The sequence below is a fragment of the Choloepus didactylus genome, chromosome 10 (genome assembly GCF_015220235.1).
Source record: "Choloepus didactylus isolate mChoDid1 chromosome 10, mChoDid1.pri, whole genome shotgun sequence".
Taxonomy (NCBI): Eukaryota; Metazoa; Chordata; class Mammalia; order Pilosa; family Megalonychidae; genus Choloepus; species Choloepus didactylus.
In genome coordinates, this window is record NC_051316.1 from 123124437 (window position 1) to 123145949 (window position 21513).

A 21513-nucleotide genomic window follows, 5' to 3' on the forward strand; every position below is an offset into this window, starting at 1 on the left:
ATAGCTCTCCAGGCGCAAAAGTTGTTGAAATGCCTTCAGCCATTAAGCACCATAACTAGCCTGTCTGCTATAGCAATTATAGGAAAAACTATATTAAATGCCTGGTCATATTGACTAATGACTCCAAATATAGAAATTGTTTTTTAAAATGAGAATGCTAGGCAGGCAATTCGATCCATCACTTCTATCAATATTTATAAATCACCATGTGTCTGGCACTAGGAAAAGGCTGGGGTGACCACAACACACAACAGACAAGTCAGATCTCTAATCCCACCCTCAAGCAACTTTTATTTTAGTGGAGGAATCCGGTTCTAAATGATTGTAACCATGTGATAATTTCTATGATGATGAACAGAGAGCTATGCCAATGTATTTGCAGGACTGAGCCTAGTTAGGGGTAGGGAACAGAGAATGCCTCCGTGAGGAAGTAAACACAGAGCTGAACTTGGAGTGATGAATCAGAATTATGAAGGTGACAAGGAGAGTAAGGTTATTCTTAGGCAGAAAAAGAGAGTGTGAGAGAAAAAAGAGACTTTGAAAAAAGAGTGCAGAGATCCAACCTTCCTCCATATGAAAGGAAGAGCTGTATGGATACACCAGAGAGAAAAGTGAAAAAAAAAGAATCAGAAAATAATGTAGCCTGGACATCAGTAAGAAATACATATATGTGATATATAATATATAGTATATATAAAATATGGGTAATACAGTCTACAATCTGTAATATATGGGTATTTTGTATGTGTCTATATATGTATTTCGGTGCACATGTATGCCAGAACAAAATTTGCAAAGAGAAATCATCAAGTCATTTTCTATAAAATGCCACATCTCCAGTCACCAAAAAAAAAAGGATAACTTAAGATTCAAAGACCATACAGATAGGATGACAAGATCAGATAAGATCATAAAATGCTGTAATGAATGAACAACAGGTAGAGGATTCTAAAAGACATGGAGAGGTTATTCAATGTGAACATCTGCCTAGTGAAGATGTCATTCATTTGGAGGAGAATATAAAGATTGCCACCAAATGGAAAAACCCAGAAAAAGTCGCTAACATCAGGTTTTCTCTCAACAATATTTCCATATCATTTCAAATAATTAAATGATATTATCTCTGGTGATAATAGCAGCTTGCATCCGCACATAAATACATGTATAGACACATAAAATACACATATTATAGATTATAGACTGTATTACATGTATTATATATATGTACTATATATTATACATTATATATATGTATTTCTTATATTTATGTCCATAATTTACAGTATACACATATTTTCTTAGCTTAGTGGCTAGATACACTGACAGTAGAGTTTTAGCCCAGCTAATAAAGCTAAATATAAATAAATCATCTAAAGTCATATACATGAAGTGAAAAATAGATGCAAGAAAGATTATGGTTCATAATATCAGACCATATCAATAATAGATGGGAGGAAAAAACAAATTAAAGATGCAAACCAAAAGCACAAAACACTTAAATATGTGCCCCCAAGTTCTAAATAGAAGCCCTTGGATACAGGAAGTACTGGTTTGGGTTTTATGGTAATTACTAGTAATACTGCTTCCCCCAAAGTTGGTTTCACTAAGAAAGCAACATTTTTTAGGAAAAGTCTTCACAATGTGCCTTTTGTGAGAGTCAAACTTAAAACAGACCTAAGGTGAAAAATTAAGAGCTTGCTTAATATCATTCACAAAGTGGAGAAATGATTTTTTAAATGTATTTTGTCATTTTAGAGGTCATAATAAATTCAAAAATAGTAAAAGTAATCCAAGTAACTATTTCCTCTTTGAAAAGCTGATGCTACCCAACCATTACAGTAAAGCTGAAACTAACAAAATATTTTAACCATTTTTAGACTAGATTTTTAATACAGTTATAAAAAGAAATGATCTCGCCCTTGGGAACTATAATTCTTTTTAAACCTTACTCAGATACCATTCCTGAGACAAGCAGCCTGTGATGACTATAGTTTTAATAGCTATTCATATTTGGAATTTTTTATGCATTAATAATACTTGGAGTAAAAATGAGCAGCATTTTCCAAACACAATAACTCAAAAATGAGTGGAGACATTTGTGCAAATGTTTTGCTTTTGAAAATCACCTTGGGCCGAGTCAAACCATGGAAAAATTTAGCTCAAACAAAAATTCTTGCTCTACCCCATCCCCCTCCCCCCCAAAATTACAAGGATGTGAAAACAGAGGATTATAATGGAAGCTGTTTTGCAACATTAACTGCAATGTTCATTCCCCTAAAAGCTGTAATTTATGGCTGCTCTACAGCCTTTTTCTTTCAGCAATTATGCATATTAGAGGAAAGTTTGAATACATAAAATCTAAATGCTGATGGAATAGCAAGCCTCATAATGACAAGCAGACTGGATTAGTTTGCCCCAGGGAAAAGAGGTAAGCTCACTAGCCTGCCAAAGTTCAAGGCATCCTTGGTCTAAGGAGATTGGGAACAGCGTGGAATTGAATAAATGAAAGATCTCCTAAATCCTGAATTCAAGTCAGAAAATTAGGTTTGAATCTTGTCTCTGCTACTTGACTGGGCTGTGTGGTCGTGGACAAATGACTTAAACCCCCAGAGTCTCAGATTCTTCATCTAAGAAACGGAGCTAAAAGTAATAGTGCAGTGATTTCCAACACAAGCTGCAATGCAAATCTGACACTAAGTACTTGGAGTCAGGTCAGACTCCAAAGGTTTAGGGCACAGTCCCCACAAAACTGCCCTCACTTCAGACAGCAACCACAAGTTTGGGGGTTCCCAGGCCACCCTCTCTTCTGATCAAATTTGGGGGCTGCTACCATCCCCAGCAGGTCTGATAAATCACTAGAATGACGTGGAGCTGAAGAACGTACTACACTTACAATTAGCATTTTATTATAGCAACAAAGAATACAAATCAGGACCAACCAAAAAAAGCAACACATAGGTAAGGACTGAGAGGTTCTCAAAAGCTCAGCTTCATGTCCTCTCCCCATGGAGCCAGGACAAGTCAACTTCCAGCACATTTGACGTATATCACCAACCAGGGAGGCTCGCCCAACTTTCGGTGTCCAGAGTTGATGTAGGGGTCTCATTACACAGGCACGATGGAGGCTGAACTCAACCCAGGGATCCTAAGTAAGGTGGCAGGTAAGATCAAATCAGAAATATGCTTGAAACTTCATCAAGAGATCATCCATTTCTCCTGGCATGTTCTTACCTCTCTCCATTAGTATAATTCCAAAAACATTAGTGAGGGAATCCTGAGATAGTTCAGAAAAACTCAAGTTCCTTCGAGAAATACCTGCAAGTAAACAACTACTTACCTTACACTGTGATTAGCGAGATAATAAAAATGTTTAAATGGGGGAGGTGGCTCCCAGAAGCATGGTCAACTCAGTCGGAGAAGGCTTCTAAGGGGAGACGGCACCTGTCATGTGTTGAATTCTGTTCCTCCATCCCCACCCCGAAAGATATGCTGACGTTCTAAACCCCAGCACCTGTAAATATGATCTTATTTGGAAATAGGGCCTTTTCTGATATCTTCAAGTTAAGACGAGGTCATAATGATTCAGGGTGTGACTCAAATCCAATGATGAGTGTCCTGATAGGAGGAGGAGAAAGACACAGAGACAGAGACACAGAAAGGAGAACATCGTCTGAGGACAGAGACGCATAGGGAGAAGATGGCCACGTGAAAACAGAGACAGAACTTGGAAAGGTGCTGCCACAAGCCAGGGGAAGCCTGAGGCCACCAGACACTAGGAAGAGGCAAGAAAGGATCCTCCTTAGATCCCTCAGAAGGAGCATGTTCCTGCTGACATCCTGATTTCAGACTTCTGCCTGAAAGTTCCTCTAGAACTGTGCAACAATGCATTTCTGTTGTTTTAAGCCACCCAGTTTGTGGTAATTTCTTATGATAGTTTTAGGAAACTAATACAGTACCTAAGTTGGGTTCTAAAGAAAGAATAAGTTACCAGAGACCAAAGAGATATGGGAATATGCAAGATTTGGCAAATGACACAAGCAGTAGAGAAAGAAGATGTTGGCTCAATTTCTGAATCCTCACTTATAGTTATTACCACTGTGTCAGTTATCTGTTGCCACAATAATACCAGATAACAACTAACCACAAAACCTCTGTGGCTCAGTGGCCTACAACAAGAAGCATTTATGTAACACACGTTTGCAGGGTTCAGCTGAGGTGGGTTGGACTCACTGTCATATCTAGGGGTGACCTCGCTCTTAGCTGATCCAAGGTGTCTTCCTTAATTTGTTGGGGAGCTGTGCCTCTTTCCCTCATCTCATGATCCATCAAGCTGGTCCAGGCATGTCCTTCTTATGGTGATGACAGAGGGCTATAGGGGAAACAGGCAAGCATGAGTGCTTTTCCAGGACTTCCTTTGCATCATGACTGCTAATGTTCCAGTCACATGGCTGAGCCCAGAGCCAGAGAGGGAGGGCACCCATGGTGACATGGCAAAGGGCAAAGGGCAAGGATCAAAGAAATGGAGTCAATGATGCGATCAGTCAACTGCATCCACTTAATCTCTCTAGGGTTTTGTTTCCTTGACTAATGAAACCACATTTCTCCCATCTTACATCCCAGAGTTGTTGGGAGGAAAAGTATGGAAGGTGTTTTTGAAGTTCTTTAGCTGAAAATAAATAAACAACAAAAAATGTTACTATGGAAATCTAAGAGATTGGTATCACGCTGCTCGTGGCTTCCACATCAGCTAGCCACATGGTTAGACTTAACCTTATGTTTCATTTCCTTGGCTTCAAACAAAGCTAGTACATTTTCCAAGGTGTAATCAAAAAAGGACATCTGAATATCAAATTCTGTTCCAGAAAATGGAAGGTGTATCAGTCAGTCAGGATTCTGAAGAGAAACAGAACCAGCAAGAAATTTATTATAAGGAATTTATTATAAGGAATTGGCTGGCAGCTCTTATTATAAGGATTCTGGGGCTGGCAATCCTGAATTCCATAGGGCAGGCTGGAGGCTCGAAATTTTGGTAAGAGTGATGTTGAAGGTTCGAGTCTGAATTACTTAGGTTGGAAATTCAGGAAGGAATGGAGGGTGTAGCTTTAAGGCTCAAGTCCTTCTTCTTTCCGGAGCCGTCAGTTCTTTGCTTTTAAGGTCTCCAGCTGATTAAACAAGGCCCACCCACATTATCCTGGGTAATCTCTTTTTCTTAATGTCAGCTGATTGTAGATACTAACCCTATCTACAAAATACCTCCATGGTCACATCTTGACCAAACAACTGGACCTCATAACCCAGCCGAGTTGACACATGAAATTAACCATCACAGAGAGCCCAGGGAAAGGCATGGCCTCAAGAACATGCACAAAAGCCACAAAAATATCAACAATGGTAAATTCCTAGGAGGCAATAGAATCAGGGAGGAAAAAGAATTTTTTCTGTTATAAAACTCCTGTTTGAGTTTTCACAGTGAGAATGGATTCCATGTCTTGTGAAATTAATATATATAATATATATATATAATATATATATATATTATATACATGTTATGGAAAAATGTTCGTAAAGTAAAACTAGCTAAGTTTTCCCATAATTCCCTTTTCAGCAGTTTAAATATTGGTCCAGATATTCAGGGTTGTTTTTGCTAAATTTTTGTCCCTTAACTATGTATGAATGCCTACTTTATTTTTAATTTACATGACTCATATAATTTCAAGGGTCCAAGAAACTAGATTCTGTCCCAACATTGCCATAAATTAAGTCTTTGACCTTGGACAAGTCTTTTAACCTTGGTCAACTCTGGTTTCTTCGTCTGTAAATTAAGGGTTTGAACTAAATGGTTCTAACATCACTTTAGGCCTACCATTTTATTATTCTAGGCAGAAATGGTCCATTTGCAAATGATCCAGTTTGTCTGCTAATTATCTGTCAGAATACGAACAAGAAAAAAGAGGATAGAAGAGTTGATTCAGTGTTTAATTCATAAGCAAATTTTTAAAATCCATTTTTCAGTTAAAAACTCTTGTTTTTTTTAATGTGTACCTATTTAACAGATAACAATTTTTAAAACAATCAAATGAATAGCTATCACTTGCAATTACTTTTTAAAACCAATGAGATACATTTAATTTATTTAAAAATGCATGGCTTTTAAACTCACTGTAAGTTGAATAACATGGATTTTTAGAGTCTGAGTCAACTGTTGTTTTTTCTTGCTCTGTACTATGGGTGAATCTCTTCACCAAACACTTATTTTTTAAGCATCTGCTGCACTAGCTAGTCACTAGAGACAATTCATGGACCTGATCTTCTTTTCCAGTTTGCGCTTAGCCAGTTCCTGCAAATGCATTATAAACTCCTAATTTCATGCCCCTGTTTTTGTTTCTGTTTTTTGTTTTTTTGTTTTCTGTTTTTTGCTGTGAGGATTATTCAAGATAAGGGAATCCAAACTTCAATTCAGTTTTAATTCCAGAAGGAGCTCACAGGTGAATATGCCAAATATGTGCACAACGTAGCTCCACTTAACTGTCTAATCTTGGCCAAGTTGCTTAGTCTTGCTGAGCCTCATTTTTCTCAACTGTAAACTTTATGAATCATCACATCTTTTTATTGCTGCATGAAAATTTTCTCAAATTCATAAAAGGAAGAGAAAGAAAATGCCTCTCTAGTTCAGCTGACTGCTGCCCTCTGATGCTTAGCTCACAAAGCAAAATTCTACTTTAGTTGTGCTGCTGTTGTGATTCATTTAACAAGAGTAAATGTGCTGAACAGAAAAGAAAGATAAGCAAACACCAGCTTGGGAATAAACTAGGAGATGGTCTCAAATGGAAAGACTGGGAGGATTGCTACAGGCAGGTGTCCCTGGGGATGTGGGAGAGGGAAGGCATCTTCTTTCACCTGGATATATTTGTTAGAGTAGATGCATGAATCTTTGAGGGCACCTCACAGCAGCTCAACCACTGATGGCCAGAAAATGCCAAAGCAAAGATAGGCTATTTAGCTATGGCAAACAAAATTATTGGATACAGCCCATACACCTCCAAAGCCTAGCCTAAGTGAAAAACAAGGTGAGAACAATGTCTTCTCCTACTGTTATTCAGTAGTTTGTCTGTCTTTCTGTTTGTCTGATATTTTCTCTTACCCACCCATCTAAGAGGCTAGTTTTCTGGGGTCCATGTTATGGGCTCACTGACCTTTTGGCTAAACCTCCTACTGATACTTCTGTCCCCAACTCACGTTGAAGGAACACCAAGTTGGACGTGCTTTATTATCTAATTCCTCCAAGTTTCATAATTAAGTAAAAACTGGCATTAAAACAAGACCTTTTGCCATGAGGATTTGGGGAGTGTTGTGCCAAGAAGCTTGCATCACTAGACTGGAGGTAAATTTATAACCTTTTTTATTCATTTGCATTTAATCAGCCCAGAATTGCTGACTGTAGATTCAGCAAGAACCTTACTGCCTGCTCGGTCTGCAGGGTACATTACACTGCTGGTGATGAGCCATGACTCAAGGGAGAAGTTTGAGTTGCACAGTCCACAGGTCATTTTTCACCTTGAAGTTTGGCTGGATAGCAAGTCAATTATATAAACAAAAAGCCAGGGTTACTCTGGTGCCATTGGCTTAAAGGAATCCTCCATTCTTTCAGTTAAGAGGCACTATGGCATTGTTTCTGGCCCCAGATGACCTGGTGAAAATCCCAAATCTGCCACTTACAGTGGAATCACATCCCAAGAGGGATTATGACATAATTGCGTTATGATCATAATTGCCTCTGCAAATCCCATGTAAGACAATATCTTACATGGTAGGTGGGTTCAAGAGTCAGCTTGGAAGTGGGTTTAGACAACTGGCTCCCCACTGCATGGGCTGAAGAGCCTGAGAAAAGTTGCTTCTTGTCTCTGAGCTTCATTTCCCCCATCTGTAAACTGGAGTGAAAAATAATCTACCTTATGGGGTCTTAGCAAGGCTGAAATGAGATGATGAATGCGGAGGGCAGGGCACATAGCCCAATAAATGATAGCAACTAGTATTAACAAAATTGTTAGGGATTAATTAGGCTCTCACAATGGGCTGTTGTGGATAAGGGAACTAAGTCTCACAGCAGTTCGGGGAATAGCTGGTGAACCAAAAAGCTTTTGAACTGTCTGCTCTAGTAGTGAAGAGTGTAAACACTGGAACCACAGTGCCTGCCCAGCTGTCATTTACTGGCTGCATAAACTTAGACAAGCAAGTTAGCTGCTCCGTGCCTCAGGATTCTCATCTGTTAAATGGGCCTGACGCTCCATTTATAGGACTCATGTAAGGATTTAAAAAGTTAACATCTAAGGCATTTAAACAGAGCCTGGCCCATAGTAAGTTATTTCATCATCATCATCATCATCATCACCATCGTGATTATTTTTCCATGTTTCCTTGTTTGAAAACAACAGTAGCATTGGCAGCACTAGAAGTGAAATAATTAGCCTGGCATGTGAGGGGCTGGTGGATTTAGTTCCACAAAATCATACAACATAAAATAGAATTTGAAGGGAATTTTGAAAAAGAAAATTGGGATGGGCTCAGTGAATTGAAAAAGATAGGTTGCTCCAGGTGAATAAAATAAGAAGTCATTGAAACCAGGGTCAGAGTAGAAGCAAAACAAACTAACTTGCATGAAAGAAAAGGAACAGCAGGAAGCAAACAGATAGAACATTTGTAGCAGAATAGCAATGATTCCTTTGTAGAAATCCTATAAAGCTTTGGTTTGGTCTCTATAGCATCCAAAGACCATCACAATCGGCAGTACCCTTATATTGCTATAAACAAGACAAAAAGACACCAAAGATCTCCAGAGGCCCATTAAACGAGTACTGCAATAACATTTCATTGATATTGCTGAGCACATTTAATTCAGGAAATTATCCCTTAGAGAAGGAATTATAGACTGGAAAATTTCTGGTTTCAGAAGTAGCCGATGGGGAAGTGAAAAGAGAATTTAAAAAAAAATAGGAATAAAGATTAATTATTTTTATCAGACCATGTTCATTTGGGAAGGCAATGGATTATATTTGGGCCTGAGTCAGGGTTTTACATGCTCAGCTTTGCACTATTCGTGCAACCTAAAACAAGTCCCTCCCCCGTCATTCTCATTATATGTCTGAATCTCCTGATTGTACGGATCATGAGCTAGTACAGGGTGATGGTCAGATACAAAGACCGTACCATCTGATCAAGTTCAGAATCCTTGTTCTATGGTTTTTGGCTGAGTTATCTTGAACAGGTGATGTAAACTCGAGCCTCAGCTTTTCATGTGAAAGATGGAGGAGGTAATAAATTCCTTACAGGGTTGCTCTCAGGTTTAAATTATATAATCCATGTTAAGGTTTTAGCACAAGGCTTGACATATGGTGAGTACTTAATAAATGGAAACTGTCTGTATTATCACTGTAAGAATAAATGAATGGACTCAGTGATCTCTAACATCTTCCTTAAGCTACTCGTCTTTCCTCTAGCCTGGACTCCATCTTTTTAATCTCCCCCACTCCATTGCCGCCTTCTGATTCAGTCTCTAGTCACACCTGTAACCCAAGTAGGGTGGAAAAAAGGAATTTAAAATGGCAGTGTGGGCAGCAGAGATGTGTGTGAAGAAGTGGCAATGTTGGCAAGGGAAGAAAAGGAGCAAGGCTCAATCCTCCTGTAACCCCCACATAGGATGCTATAAATTAAGTGCAATCATTTGGCCCCATGGGACAGGGATGAACATGTTTTTAGGGAGCTTAGCTGATCCATCAAGCTCACTTATTCCCCTTCTATGAAAAGAATACAGAAGCCATCAGACTTCTCGTGCCTTGTGAATGGAATGATACACATGAATGAGTTTTGTCAACAGCACAGCTTGAATGCTGCCATTGTCACAGCTCTTGCTATAACTGTGATAAACACCTTGTCTGAAAGCTAAAAAGGTCCAGGTGGTTTGTCTCATTCCTGTAAGCTGGGGCTAATTGTTTGGATTAATTTGATCATCAGGCTTGAGGAATGCTCACCTTACATGTAGCTTCTCAAGGAAGGAGAAGCTTTCCTGAAGGCTGTACAAGCCACTGATTGGTAGTACATGTCCTCAGTTTTGTGGATTCACTCCCTTAATCTGCTACTTTCTGGTTGTACGAACTTGGGCAGTTGCTTGAACACTCCAGACTTCACATTCTTCATCTTTAAAATGTGGATGCTGGGAGGATTAAATGAGGGCTTGAATTTAAGATTTTGGCACATGCCTGGAACAAAGAAGATCCCCAATAAGGATCAGGTATTACTGTTATTAGAAGAATGGGGAAAGAATAACTGAACTAATAAATAACTCCAGCTTCAGTGATGTGCTGGTTTGGATAATTATGTCCCTCCAAAAGACATGTTTTAATTCAATCTTGTGGGATATTTGGATTAGATTGTTTCCATGGAGATGTGACTCACCCAACTGTAGGTGATAACTCTGATTAGATTATTTCCCATGGAGATGTGGCCCCTCCCATTCAGCATGGGTCTTTATTAGTTTATTGGAGTCCTTTAAAAAGAGCCATCACAGGCCCAGATGCTTGCTGACACTGACTTTTAGAGACACTTGGAGATGCAGACAGAAAGACGTTTAGTTAAGAGATGAAGCCCAGAGTTTGCCCTGGGATATGCTAAGACAGGAACCCCAGACACTTAGAGAGAAACATCCAGGGAGAAAGAACCAAGAATGCACAGGAGCTGAGAGAGGAGTTGGAACACAAACTGGAATCAGCAGACGCCAGTCACATGCCTTCCCAGCTAACAGAGGTTTTCCAGACACCATTGGCCATCCTTCGGTAAAGGTATACTCATGTTGATGCCTTAATTTGCACATTTTCATGGCCTTCAGACTGCAAATTTGTAGCCAAAAAGCCCCTTTAAAAAGCCAATCCATTTCTGGTATTTTGCATAACAACAGCATTGGCCAACTGTAACAGATGAGATGGCAGATACACAAAGCATGGATCAAAATGGTGAAGAATGGAGGGAAATGGCAAAGAAGAGGATGAGATGAGAAAATAACTCAGCTGAACACATCGGTGTGTCCCAGGCATGTTCTCATACCCTCAGACCTATAGCAGCTGCTCCAATAGCACCTCCCCTGGGATGGGATTTAAAATTAATCCAAGCCTTATATTAATGCTTTCATTTGAAATTTTGTGACTGGAGCCTTCCTATTATTAGTCCTACAAAGAAACAAAAGACTGTAGTAGTCAGGACCTCCAGTTGGGTGGTGACACCCCATGTGGCTAGAAATGAGGTGTGTCATCAAACTAAAACCTAAAACTAGGCTGTATCAGGAAGGCTGCTGAGACTTATCAATCCTAAACTTACCTGTATTTATTTACCTACAAAAGTCACTCTTCCTAAGTGACCACTGGGATATTAAAAGAGATGGAAGAAAATTGAGGAGATGAAGAGCTAATTAGATCAATACTATCTGTAGCAGGAATCTGCAACCTTTTTCTGTTAAGGGATAGACAGTAAATAATTTAGGCTTTGAGGGTTGTAATGTCCCTGTTGCAGGTACTCAACTCTGTTGCTGTGGCCCAAAAACAGCCATGGACAATACATAAATGAATGGGAGTGGTTGTGTTCCAATAAAACTTTATTTGCAAAAATAGGCAACGGATTAGGTTTGGCCCATGAGCCATAGTTTGCTGAGCCCTAGGCTATACAAGGGACTTGATGCAATGACTCAAATTGTCAGAAGGACTTGGGCTAAAGGTCATCTAAATAAGCCATGATGTAAAAGAACATTGTTACCTAGAGATGAGCTAACCTAATGTAGGGAGCATCAGACCGAAAATGAAAAAAGGGGCAGTAAATTGTTTAAATTTAATGGAGAAAGTGTCTTCTGTCAAAGAAAATCAGAATGATATGGAAAAAAGAATTATAGCATAAGATTTACTCAGTAATTTATATTAGAAAAGTATTGGGTAGGGCTCAGGAATATTATATTCAGCCTTGTTTTTCTGTATTCTAAGTTCAGAGTATGAGAAATAACAAAGGTGAACATACGTCTCAGTTTACAGGGGACAGTCCGGCTGTGTGCCTATTGTCCCTGTGTAATTATCAATAGTACGCCCTACTGAGGATTGAATCATGTCTCCCACAAAATAAATTTTCTAGTCCCATCCCAAGGTCCTGTGGGTATGAACCCATTTGTAAATAGGGCCTTTGAAGATATTATTGGTTAAAGTGTGAATAGGATTTGTGAATAGGATCTCTGAAGATCCTATTTAGATAAGAAAAAATTGGAGCAGGTGGGTTTTAATCCATATGCTGGAGTCCTTACAGGCCAGAAGAAATTTGGACATTGTCAATCAATGAAAACCACAAGAGGAGACCTGGGAGACAGCTTATATGTGATGGAGGCAGAGATGCAAACCAAGGAGCTCCAAGCATTGCAGCAAGCCAGCACCCGAATGCTAAGACGATGGGAAAAAGCATACCCCTGCCAATGCCTTGACGTTGGACTTCTAGCCTCCAAAACTGTGAGACAATAAATTTCTGTTGTTTAAGCCCACCCATTTCGTGGTATTTGTCATAGCAGCCCTAGTGAACTAAAACTCCCTCCCCTTAAAGAAGTGTCCTGGTAAACTATATGATTACACTTATAATAACCAAAATGATTTTGAAATGGTAGCACAGAGAGGTAAATATTATTTAAATGCATTGTCAAAACTTGAACTGTGATACAAGTCTATACCTTAGGAGGCAGAATTGTGAAATAAGGCAAAGGGCTTCAAGTCAGACAGACTCAAATTCAAGTCTTACCTTTATCACTTTTTGCCAATCATAGACAAGGTGCTAAATCTCCCTGAATCTCTATTTCCTCGTATGTAATAATAAATAATAAAAGTAGCAATCTTATGAGAATTAAATGTATTAGAATATAGTAAATGTTCCAAAATGTTAGCTATTATTACATTATTTTTGTTCTTATTATATATTCCAATAGAATAGATAGGTTGGGTGGAGTCACAAAGTCACCCTTCATATTCTGAAAATATGCCTCAAGAAAGAGTGATGTCCTTGCCACCAGAGCCACTCAAGCAGAGACTTAACATGCACTTAATAGCTATATGAGAAAGCCCTGCTCCTCAAAATGTGGTCCACTGACCAGCAGCATTGGCAGCAACTGGGAGCTTATTAAAAATGAAGAACCTTGGGCCCCAACCTAGACTTCATGAATCCAAACCTGCACTTTAATGAGATCCCCAGGTGATATATTTAGCCTTGCTGTAGATGATTCAGCATCAGTCAGTAACGAGAGTAGATCACCTTCAAAGCCCCTTTGAACCCTGAGATCACCCAATATTGGAGAATCCATGAGTTTTAAGTGAATAAAATCATGGCATGGGGAAGAGCTGTAGTCTTAATACCTAGTATATCCCTTTCCATTTGACAAGCTAAGAATGTACTTTTCCACTCAACTCCATAAGCTTACATCCAGTTAGCGTTAACAGAGTTTTCCTTGAACACCAAAAGCTAACATAAAATAAAATAAAAAGAACGAAAGAAAGAGAACACCTTTCCCAGGCTTTGCGTATTGACCTGTGCTGAGAGCTTTTCTTCAGAACTTATCCATACAATGAGTCTAGAAAATAGCTCTAGGACAAAGCAGAGGAGCCTCAACTGTTCCTTTCTGCCTACACCTCTTGTCTTGGGCATGCATATGGCTCTAAGAATTCCCCCATTACACACATAGGAATGTCCCCTCCTCCATGAAAAACCTTTCCTGGGCACTGCTTTGTATGTCCTACAGTCACCAGTCCCTTGCCCTAGGTAGCTGTTATGTAGGACATTTCTGCAACAGAGTGTCCTGGTTTAGTCCTCAGTCTGCCAGAGAGAGTGCTCCAGGCATACATGCTCCAAGTATGTGCAAGAGGGTTACCTGCTCTCCCTGAGACCAGGGATCTGCGCTGGGAGTGCAGGCTGGCTCTGTGGGGAAGGGACACGGGGAAGCCAGGGTGCCATGACATCCTATCACTTTTAAATAGCCTTTCTCTAGATTCAGCACTCATCCTGTTACCGCAATCCTTTAAATATTTTCTGGAACTTTGAGTCAGATGTTTCTGCCAGTTCTTGCTGGTTGTTCAAAGCTGTGGGGAAACAGATCCCTGAAGCTTCCCTCTCCACCATTTTGATCGGAGCAGGTTCCACTCAACTCCGAAGGACATTATACTAGGTCCAGTGGCTACATTCTAATTAAGATTTAAATATCAATCTCAGATAGGTGCACATACAGACTTTAAAGAAGAACACCCAGCATTGGGACTGTTTTTTAATCCAAAACATCATGTCTACTTTGGACATAGCAGCTTGACTGTTTCTTGAGTTAGCTTCCATTTTGCTTTGAGCCACTTCTCTGTTTTCTAGAAAATGTCGGCCTGATTGCTCTCTGTGTAGATGCTCTGGGTAGAGTCAGTATTCCATTAATACTGAACAATTCACATACAAATAGACAGTTTAACCTTAGATATTTCCCCAAGGCTTCAAGGGGTTGACACAAATATAAACAAAATTGGAAGAGCTGGCAAACTATTTAGCTGCAACTTTAAAGAAATTCTCTCTGGGACTTCCTGGTTGTGGTTATATTGCAGCTCAAATACTTTAGTTCTCTGTATTCTTTTATCCTCCTTCCTTGATGCAGGCTTTCTGACATCCCTTGCTGCTTGAGTCACACACCACATGAACACAAGGATGGACAGTGCTGGTCCATCAGGTGGTATCAATTGCTTCTTAGATCCCTTTTCTAATTCTCTTATTCTATGACTGCTGGGTAGCCCATTGTTGTTTATCCATTAGAATGCCATGTGCTGAACAAAAAAAAGTATTTGTTTTGAAAGAATTAAGTTAACAATCAACAGATAGAATTAATTTTTAAGGGGAAAGAAAGACAACATGAGGTATGAAAATAGGATCGAATCTGTAATGTATCTCACCAAAAAGAACTTCATGTCGATAATAGCGATTCATTTATTCTACAAACATTTATCGAGAATCTTCTATGTGCCAAGCACTGTGTCTGTTGCATAATAATGCTAATTATAATAATAACAGCTATTATTTGTTGAGAACTAATACACACATGAATGCAAAGCCTGGGTCCTGCCCTCAGAGAAATGTATAATCTCTCAAGGAAGGCAGACATTGAACAAATAGTACAAGCGCTATCAATGCTATTTAAAATTGCAGGGTACAATGGGAAGGTGTTTCAGGTGGCCTGACCTAATCTAGGGGTCAATAAAAGCTTCCCTGAGGAAATGACACTTAAGAGTGAACTAGACAAAGGAGAGGTACGGGTGAGAAGCAGGAACATTCCAGCCAGAGTGAAGACTATGTGTAAGAGTAAGCAAAAACACATATGTTGGAAGGACTAAGAGAACTGATTAAAGCTTGGAAAGCTGGAAGAGAATGGGGAAATGAGGCTGAAGAGAAAAGCGTAGAAACAAGGCTATGCTGAACCTTAGAGACCCTGTGAGTTTTCACTTTATCTCAAGAGCAATAGAGAGCCACTGACAGGTGCAAGGCAAGCGACGTGATCAGATCTGGGTTCTAAGAAGATTAATCTGGATTGGTGGGAAAGAGAGGGAAAGTAGAGAGGGCAGAGCCTAGAGGTGGCAGTGTTTGCACAACTTCTGCAAGTTAGGGTAGCATCTCCTTCAGGCTAATAAAATGCTTCCGCTCCTGGAGTCTGGTTATTTATGCTAATGCTTGAAGAAACTTCCCATTTTCAAAACTTCTAAACCATTTCCTTCATAGACATTAGAGACCCATGAGGCAGAAATGGGAGTGGATGGGCAAAAGGCAGCTGAAAGCCATGGAAAGGAAAAAGCACTGGGGTCACGTCTCCACTGGAATTCTCACATGGATCCGCTGGTCCCTCATCCCTTTCCATATTCTTGGGGAGGAATGAGGTATTTTCATGCAAAACAGAGAAAACGAGGCCCAGAAAAGCAGAGCTTACCTAGAAATAATTCATGGGCCACATAAGTATTGTCACAGCATAACGTGGGAGATGGACTTCTGGAAGACATCCTTTTCAAATGTTTTAATTAATGACCCCATGATGCCCTTTACTTTAAAGGGAGGGTTCATTTAAAAAGCTTGAGCTGTAAGCTCTATAATTTAACACCTTTCCCCACATAAATAAGTTAGTCAGGTCTTTTATGCTAAGTGGGATAACCAAGCTCTCATCTCCCCCATGGTTCAGAGAGTAGTTATGTATCAACCAATCATCAAGACTTTTATTGAGCAAATATGTGAAATATGTGTTGAAAGGCACTGAGAATTCAATGGTGAATTTAAGCAGATATGATTCTGGCTTACATGGAGCTTCCAGGTCATTGAAGAAGCTGAAAATCTGGACTCTAATCAAACCATTACACAAATTTAAAGCTGCCGCTGTGATAGGCTCTACAAAAGAAAGGTCTAAGAGCTATAAGGGCTTATGAAAGGAGACTCTGGCCTAAGCAGCGAGTTCAGGAAAACTTTCTGTATTCATTTCCTAGGGCTGCCATAACAAAGTACCACAACAATGGAAATTTATTGTCTCACAGTTCTGCGGGCTACAAGTCCAAAACCAAGGTGTTGGCAGGGCCAGGCTGCCTCTGACGAACTAGGGAAGAATCTGTTCCATCCTCTTCCTTGGCTTCTGGTGGCCCCAGGTGTTCCATGGCTTGTGGAGCATAATTCCAGTCTCTACCTCAATCTTTACGTGACTGTCTTCTCTCTTGTGTCTTGTCTCTTCTTCTCTTCCTATAAGGACACCTTATAGGAAGTCATATTGGATTAACTCATATTGGATTAAGTCATATTAGATTAAGTCATATTAGATTAATGCATATTGGATTAAGGGCCCACCCCTGCTCCAGTATAACCTCATCTTAACATAATTCCATCTGCAACAAACATTATTTCCAAATAATTTCACTTCCTGAGGTATGAGGTTAAGATGTCAACGTAGTTTTTTGAGTAATACAATTCAACCCTTAACATTTCCCTAGGAAAATGAGAACTGAACTGAGAGTAGAAGGATGAATAAAAGTCAAATGAAAAAAAGGGAAGATGGAAGATTAGGGGCAAAATGAATTAACTTGACAAATATGTATATGGCATCTGTCAGGTGCCAAGTGTCAGGAGAGTTGACTGCTATACACAAATGAATGAAATTCGATCTGCATGTTAGGGAAAATAGCAAGGGCAGAATCCTGATAATTGCTATTTGTAAGAATTTGATTGTTATTTTGACTCTCTGAGACTCGGTGTCTTCTATCTGCAAAATAAAAAAGTAATATCTATTTTGGAGGATTATTGTGAGGAATATAAATGTCTAAAGCCCTTAGCTCACTGCCTGGCACATAAGTAGCAAATGCTGTAATGACTAGACTGGAGGAGGCAGTTAGACATAGTGTCAGAAGCAATGTCCTACCTTGGTCAGATGCTCAATAACTTTGATCAGACTGTCTGTATTCAAACCCCAGGTCCAACATTTTTTAGCTCTGTGCCCTTGGGCAAATGACAAACTTGTGGTTTCTTCATCTGTAAAAGAAAGATAATAGAAATCTCTACTTCATAGGTTTCTTAGGAGGATCAAAGCAGAGAAAGCCTGAGAAGAGGGTGAAAGAGTAATAAATAGACTACATATTATGTATGTACAAGGTGCTGTATCAGCACAGATGAATAAGAATTAATTGCTATTTTTATTGTTGTTCTGGATGGGAGGGTGGAGCTGGATAAGACCAAAGACTTCACATAGAAAGTCTTGCTCTAGGTCTTAAAAAATGAATAGGTGTTGGGCAGACAGAATGCTGATAAATTTGCCTTGCTTGAACCATAGGGCTGTAATTTGCTATTGTGAGACATGCCAAAGGGCTGAAAGTTTAAGGAGAATATTTTAAAAGCCTTGTTAGTTCCTTCTAATAAGCATCTTCACCCCAATTGCTGCTGTGATCTGGGAGGCAGGATGATGTGGATTTGAAATCTGACAGACTTGAGTTCTAATCCAATCCCTTCTACCTCCAGCTGAACTTAATGCCAGTTACTTCACTTCTCTGGATGTGTTCGTCAGTGTTCTCTAGAGAAACAGAACTGACAGGAGATATCTGTAAATATTATGAGATTTTCTTTAAGAATTATCTCATGTGACTGTGGGATAGGCAAGTCCAAATTCCATAGGGCAGACCTCAAGCTGGGAACTCCAATGAACGTTTCCAAGGAATTCCCCGGGAGAAACTGGCTGGCTGAAGTAGAGATGGAAATTCTCTCTTCTGACTGCTGAAATCATCACTTCTCCTTTTAAAGCCTTCAACTGACAGGATGAGACTTCTCTCATTGCTGAAGGCACTCTCCTTAATTAATTGTAGATGTCATCAAACATACATGCAAACAACTTCCTGATGAGTTAAGTCCATGAAATGTCCTCAAAGTAACAATCAAGCCAGTGCTTACTTGACCAAACAACTGGGCACCAAAAACTGGCCAAGTTGACAGATGAACTAAACAGTCACACTGGGCTTTGGTTCACTTATCTTTAAAAAGGAAATAATAATTGTGTCTCCCTCATGAAGCTGTTCTGAGGATTCAACAAGATGATGCATATAAAGCATTAAGCTCCATGTTTGGCACATAATATGGGTTTGGTACCTCATTAAGGTTAAGTTAGCATAAAACTTTAGAATTTGCTCAGCATGTGGACCAATTATATTGAACACAAATGCATGCCATACCACCTACTCAAAGTAGGATATCCAAAGAAATATCGTGAACAACCAGTTGGTGAGTTCCTTTATTATAGCAATTGTAGGTTAATTATCTTAGTGGCTCCAATAACTATTTAGGGCCGTCCATAGTAAGCCCTCAACAAATATTGAATAAGTGAATGAGTGATTTCTTTTGCTGATTTTAAAATAAAAGTTTTTTCTGTAATTGTTCCTGGAGAACATCCATTAAATAAATAAGTTTGTAATTTCATTACCAATAAAACAACCACTCTTGATATCTTGATGTATTTTCTTCTGTGGTACATGTTTGTGTGTGTATATGTGTCTAAGCATATGATATATATGGGATCATAGCATATAAAATAAATATATACATATTTAATTTGGACCATACCATACAAAAGCTTTTTTTTTATTTGCCATGCGTATTTGCTTCATTTTAATTAACACACTTCAAAAACACAATTTACACATTGTATAACTTCTATAAGAATGTGTCATAATTTGTTAACTATTGCCATAGTTTTTAGACCTTTTAGTCTATTCTAAAGTCCATTTGCCTTCAAATACATGGCCTTTATTATCATTTCAGTGAGTCCAGAGCCTTTTTTGGTTATAAACAATTTGTAAACTGAATTATCATTAAAAAAATCTTTACTAAATCCCACCATAAGAAGAAAATCATATACATATATTTGCATAAGATTTTGGCCTACAATTTCAAGAGTTTCCTATACTCCATGAAACCCACCCAGGAATTCCATCCCCAGGGTTTCAGGACAGAACCAATGATGCTAAAAATGTTAACCCACAGCAGAACAAGAGAGTGCAAAGACTTTACTGTAGCAATCGTGGAGAAGTAGAATCTCTACTAAAATACTGGCCCAATCCCAGTTCATTCTTAGATTTGAATTAGTCCAAGTTGTAAATATTGCACATCAATTCATCTCTACAACTTTCATTGAAATACAGTGCTTCAGGTGTTGTATCTTTATTAACCTAGTGACAGTCTCTGCAGGGATCCCAATGTACTACATCTCCTCACTGTAAGGTTTTGTATCGTGAAGACCCTATGATTTTGCTGGGTCTACTGCAGCTACTCTCTCCCCAGTTGCTCCTAATTGTCTGCCATACCATTCCATGTGAGCAAATGTAAAGCATGACACAGCATTTTATAATACAGCTATTTAAAGGAAACAAACCATTTTATAATAAAACCAAATATAAATTCAACAAATTTAAAATGTAGCATAAAGATAGATGAGCATAAAGAGGTATAGTCACTGCTTTTGATCATGCATATTGTAATCTTGAGATGCAAGTTTTCCACTTGGCCTTTGTGTTGTTCTTACAAAGAAGGAGCACAGTCTCGAGTTTACTATCTTAATTGTATACTTTGTGTGATAGGCACTGAACAATAATGAGACTAATTCCACATGCCAATTTGCACAGTTTCTGCAGAATTCTGATAGGTTCTCAATATAAACCATAAGAGTGCCTTGCATTTTTTGTTTGTTGCTCCCATCTGTTTGCTTCTGAAGACAGAACTATTACTGATATGAAAGCAGGAATATGAGAGTCCATGTACCAATATGTGCCCATTTTTATGTGCATGTTTATGCCTGTGTGTGTTTGAAAAATTCTAAATTATTATTAGATGGAATCCTGATGGAAAAGGAAATTTTTGAAGCAATCGTAGGAATGATTACATGAAAACCATTTCTTTTTCTCTTTCCATAGCTCCATCATCCCTCCCAAGGCTTCCGCTTTGGAACTGTCCGCGAAAGCAGTGCTGAAGATTATGTGAGGCAAAGCTTCCCAGAGATGCACGAGTATATGAGAAGGTACAATGTGCCAACCACCCCCAACGGAGTGAAGAATCTAAAGTGAGTATCAGTCTCTTATGTCCTACGAGTCCTCACTAAAAAGAAGTCATTTAGCTACTGACATAGTGTTTGGTGATTTTTGAAATTGATAGCTGAGTAAACCTTTTGTGTGTCCACCAATCCCTCACATTGCATGCGATCCAGGAAGCAAAGGGAAATAGTGTGTACTATAATTCTGTGACTTATAATACTAGTTATCTGCATAGTCCAAGGTGGCCGTGGCTTTGCTCAAAGAGCCAGTGGGGTCATTAGTGCAGCAGATGGTGGGGAAAACAAATGTTGGCTTGACATCACCTGAGAAAACAATGGTGCCAAAATGATCAAACACACAGGGACTGTGGCCAGAGGATAAAATGTCCCTGAGCAACCCTTTCCTCCACAGTGAATCTCTAAGCCCATGGAATGCCTCCTCTCACAAGGAAATGGAATTGGAATTTATCTTAGAGATTTCCTGCAGAAAGGAAATAAGATAGAAGGCAATGATCCCCCTGCCTGCACCCTTCCCAACAGAATTTATGAGAAGCAATCAAGAGCAATCACATTGCCGTGGCAGATGATCAGAGCTTTTAATTCAATGCAGCAGAATACAAAGGACAATGGTGCACTTTGGGGTCTGCTCAAGTGTTCTTCCTGGGAGAAAGGAATAAATGGCTCCTGGTAGGCACCACTGCAGGGGGTGAGTGGCTCTCTCCCTCCTGCCAAATGGCATCAGACAATGGCAGGCATCCAAACCTTCAATCCCTTGAATTATGCAGTGTCAGGAAACTGGTTTCTCCATGGTCAGCCACAGCAGTTTTCCCAATGGGCAGCAGGATCTTCCAACTCAAATTATTTTTTAAAAAAGAGGAAGATAAAGAAATAATTTC

The 21513-nt window shown here is 39.3% G+C and overlaps 1 protein-coding gene across 1 annotated transcript in view; it reads left to right on the plus strand.

The window, feature by feature from the left end:
• Positions 1-21513, plus strand: part of GRIN3A (glutamate ionotropic receptor NMDA type subunit 3A) — a 173624-nt gene that overhangs the window by 100396 nt on the left and 51715 nt on the right. The window contains exon 4 of the mRNA XM_037798455.1: positions 20502-20647. Within this exon, the coding sequence (XP_037654383.1) occupies positions 20502-20647 (146 nt within the window). The remainder of the gene's footprint in view (positions 1-20501; positions 20648-21513) is intronic.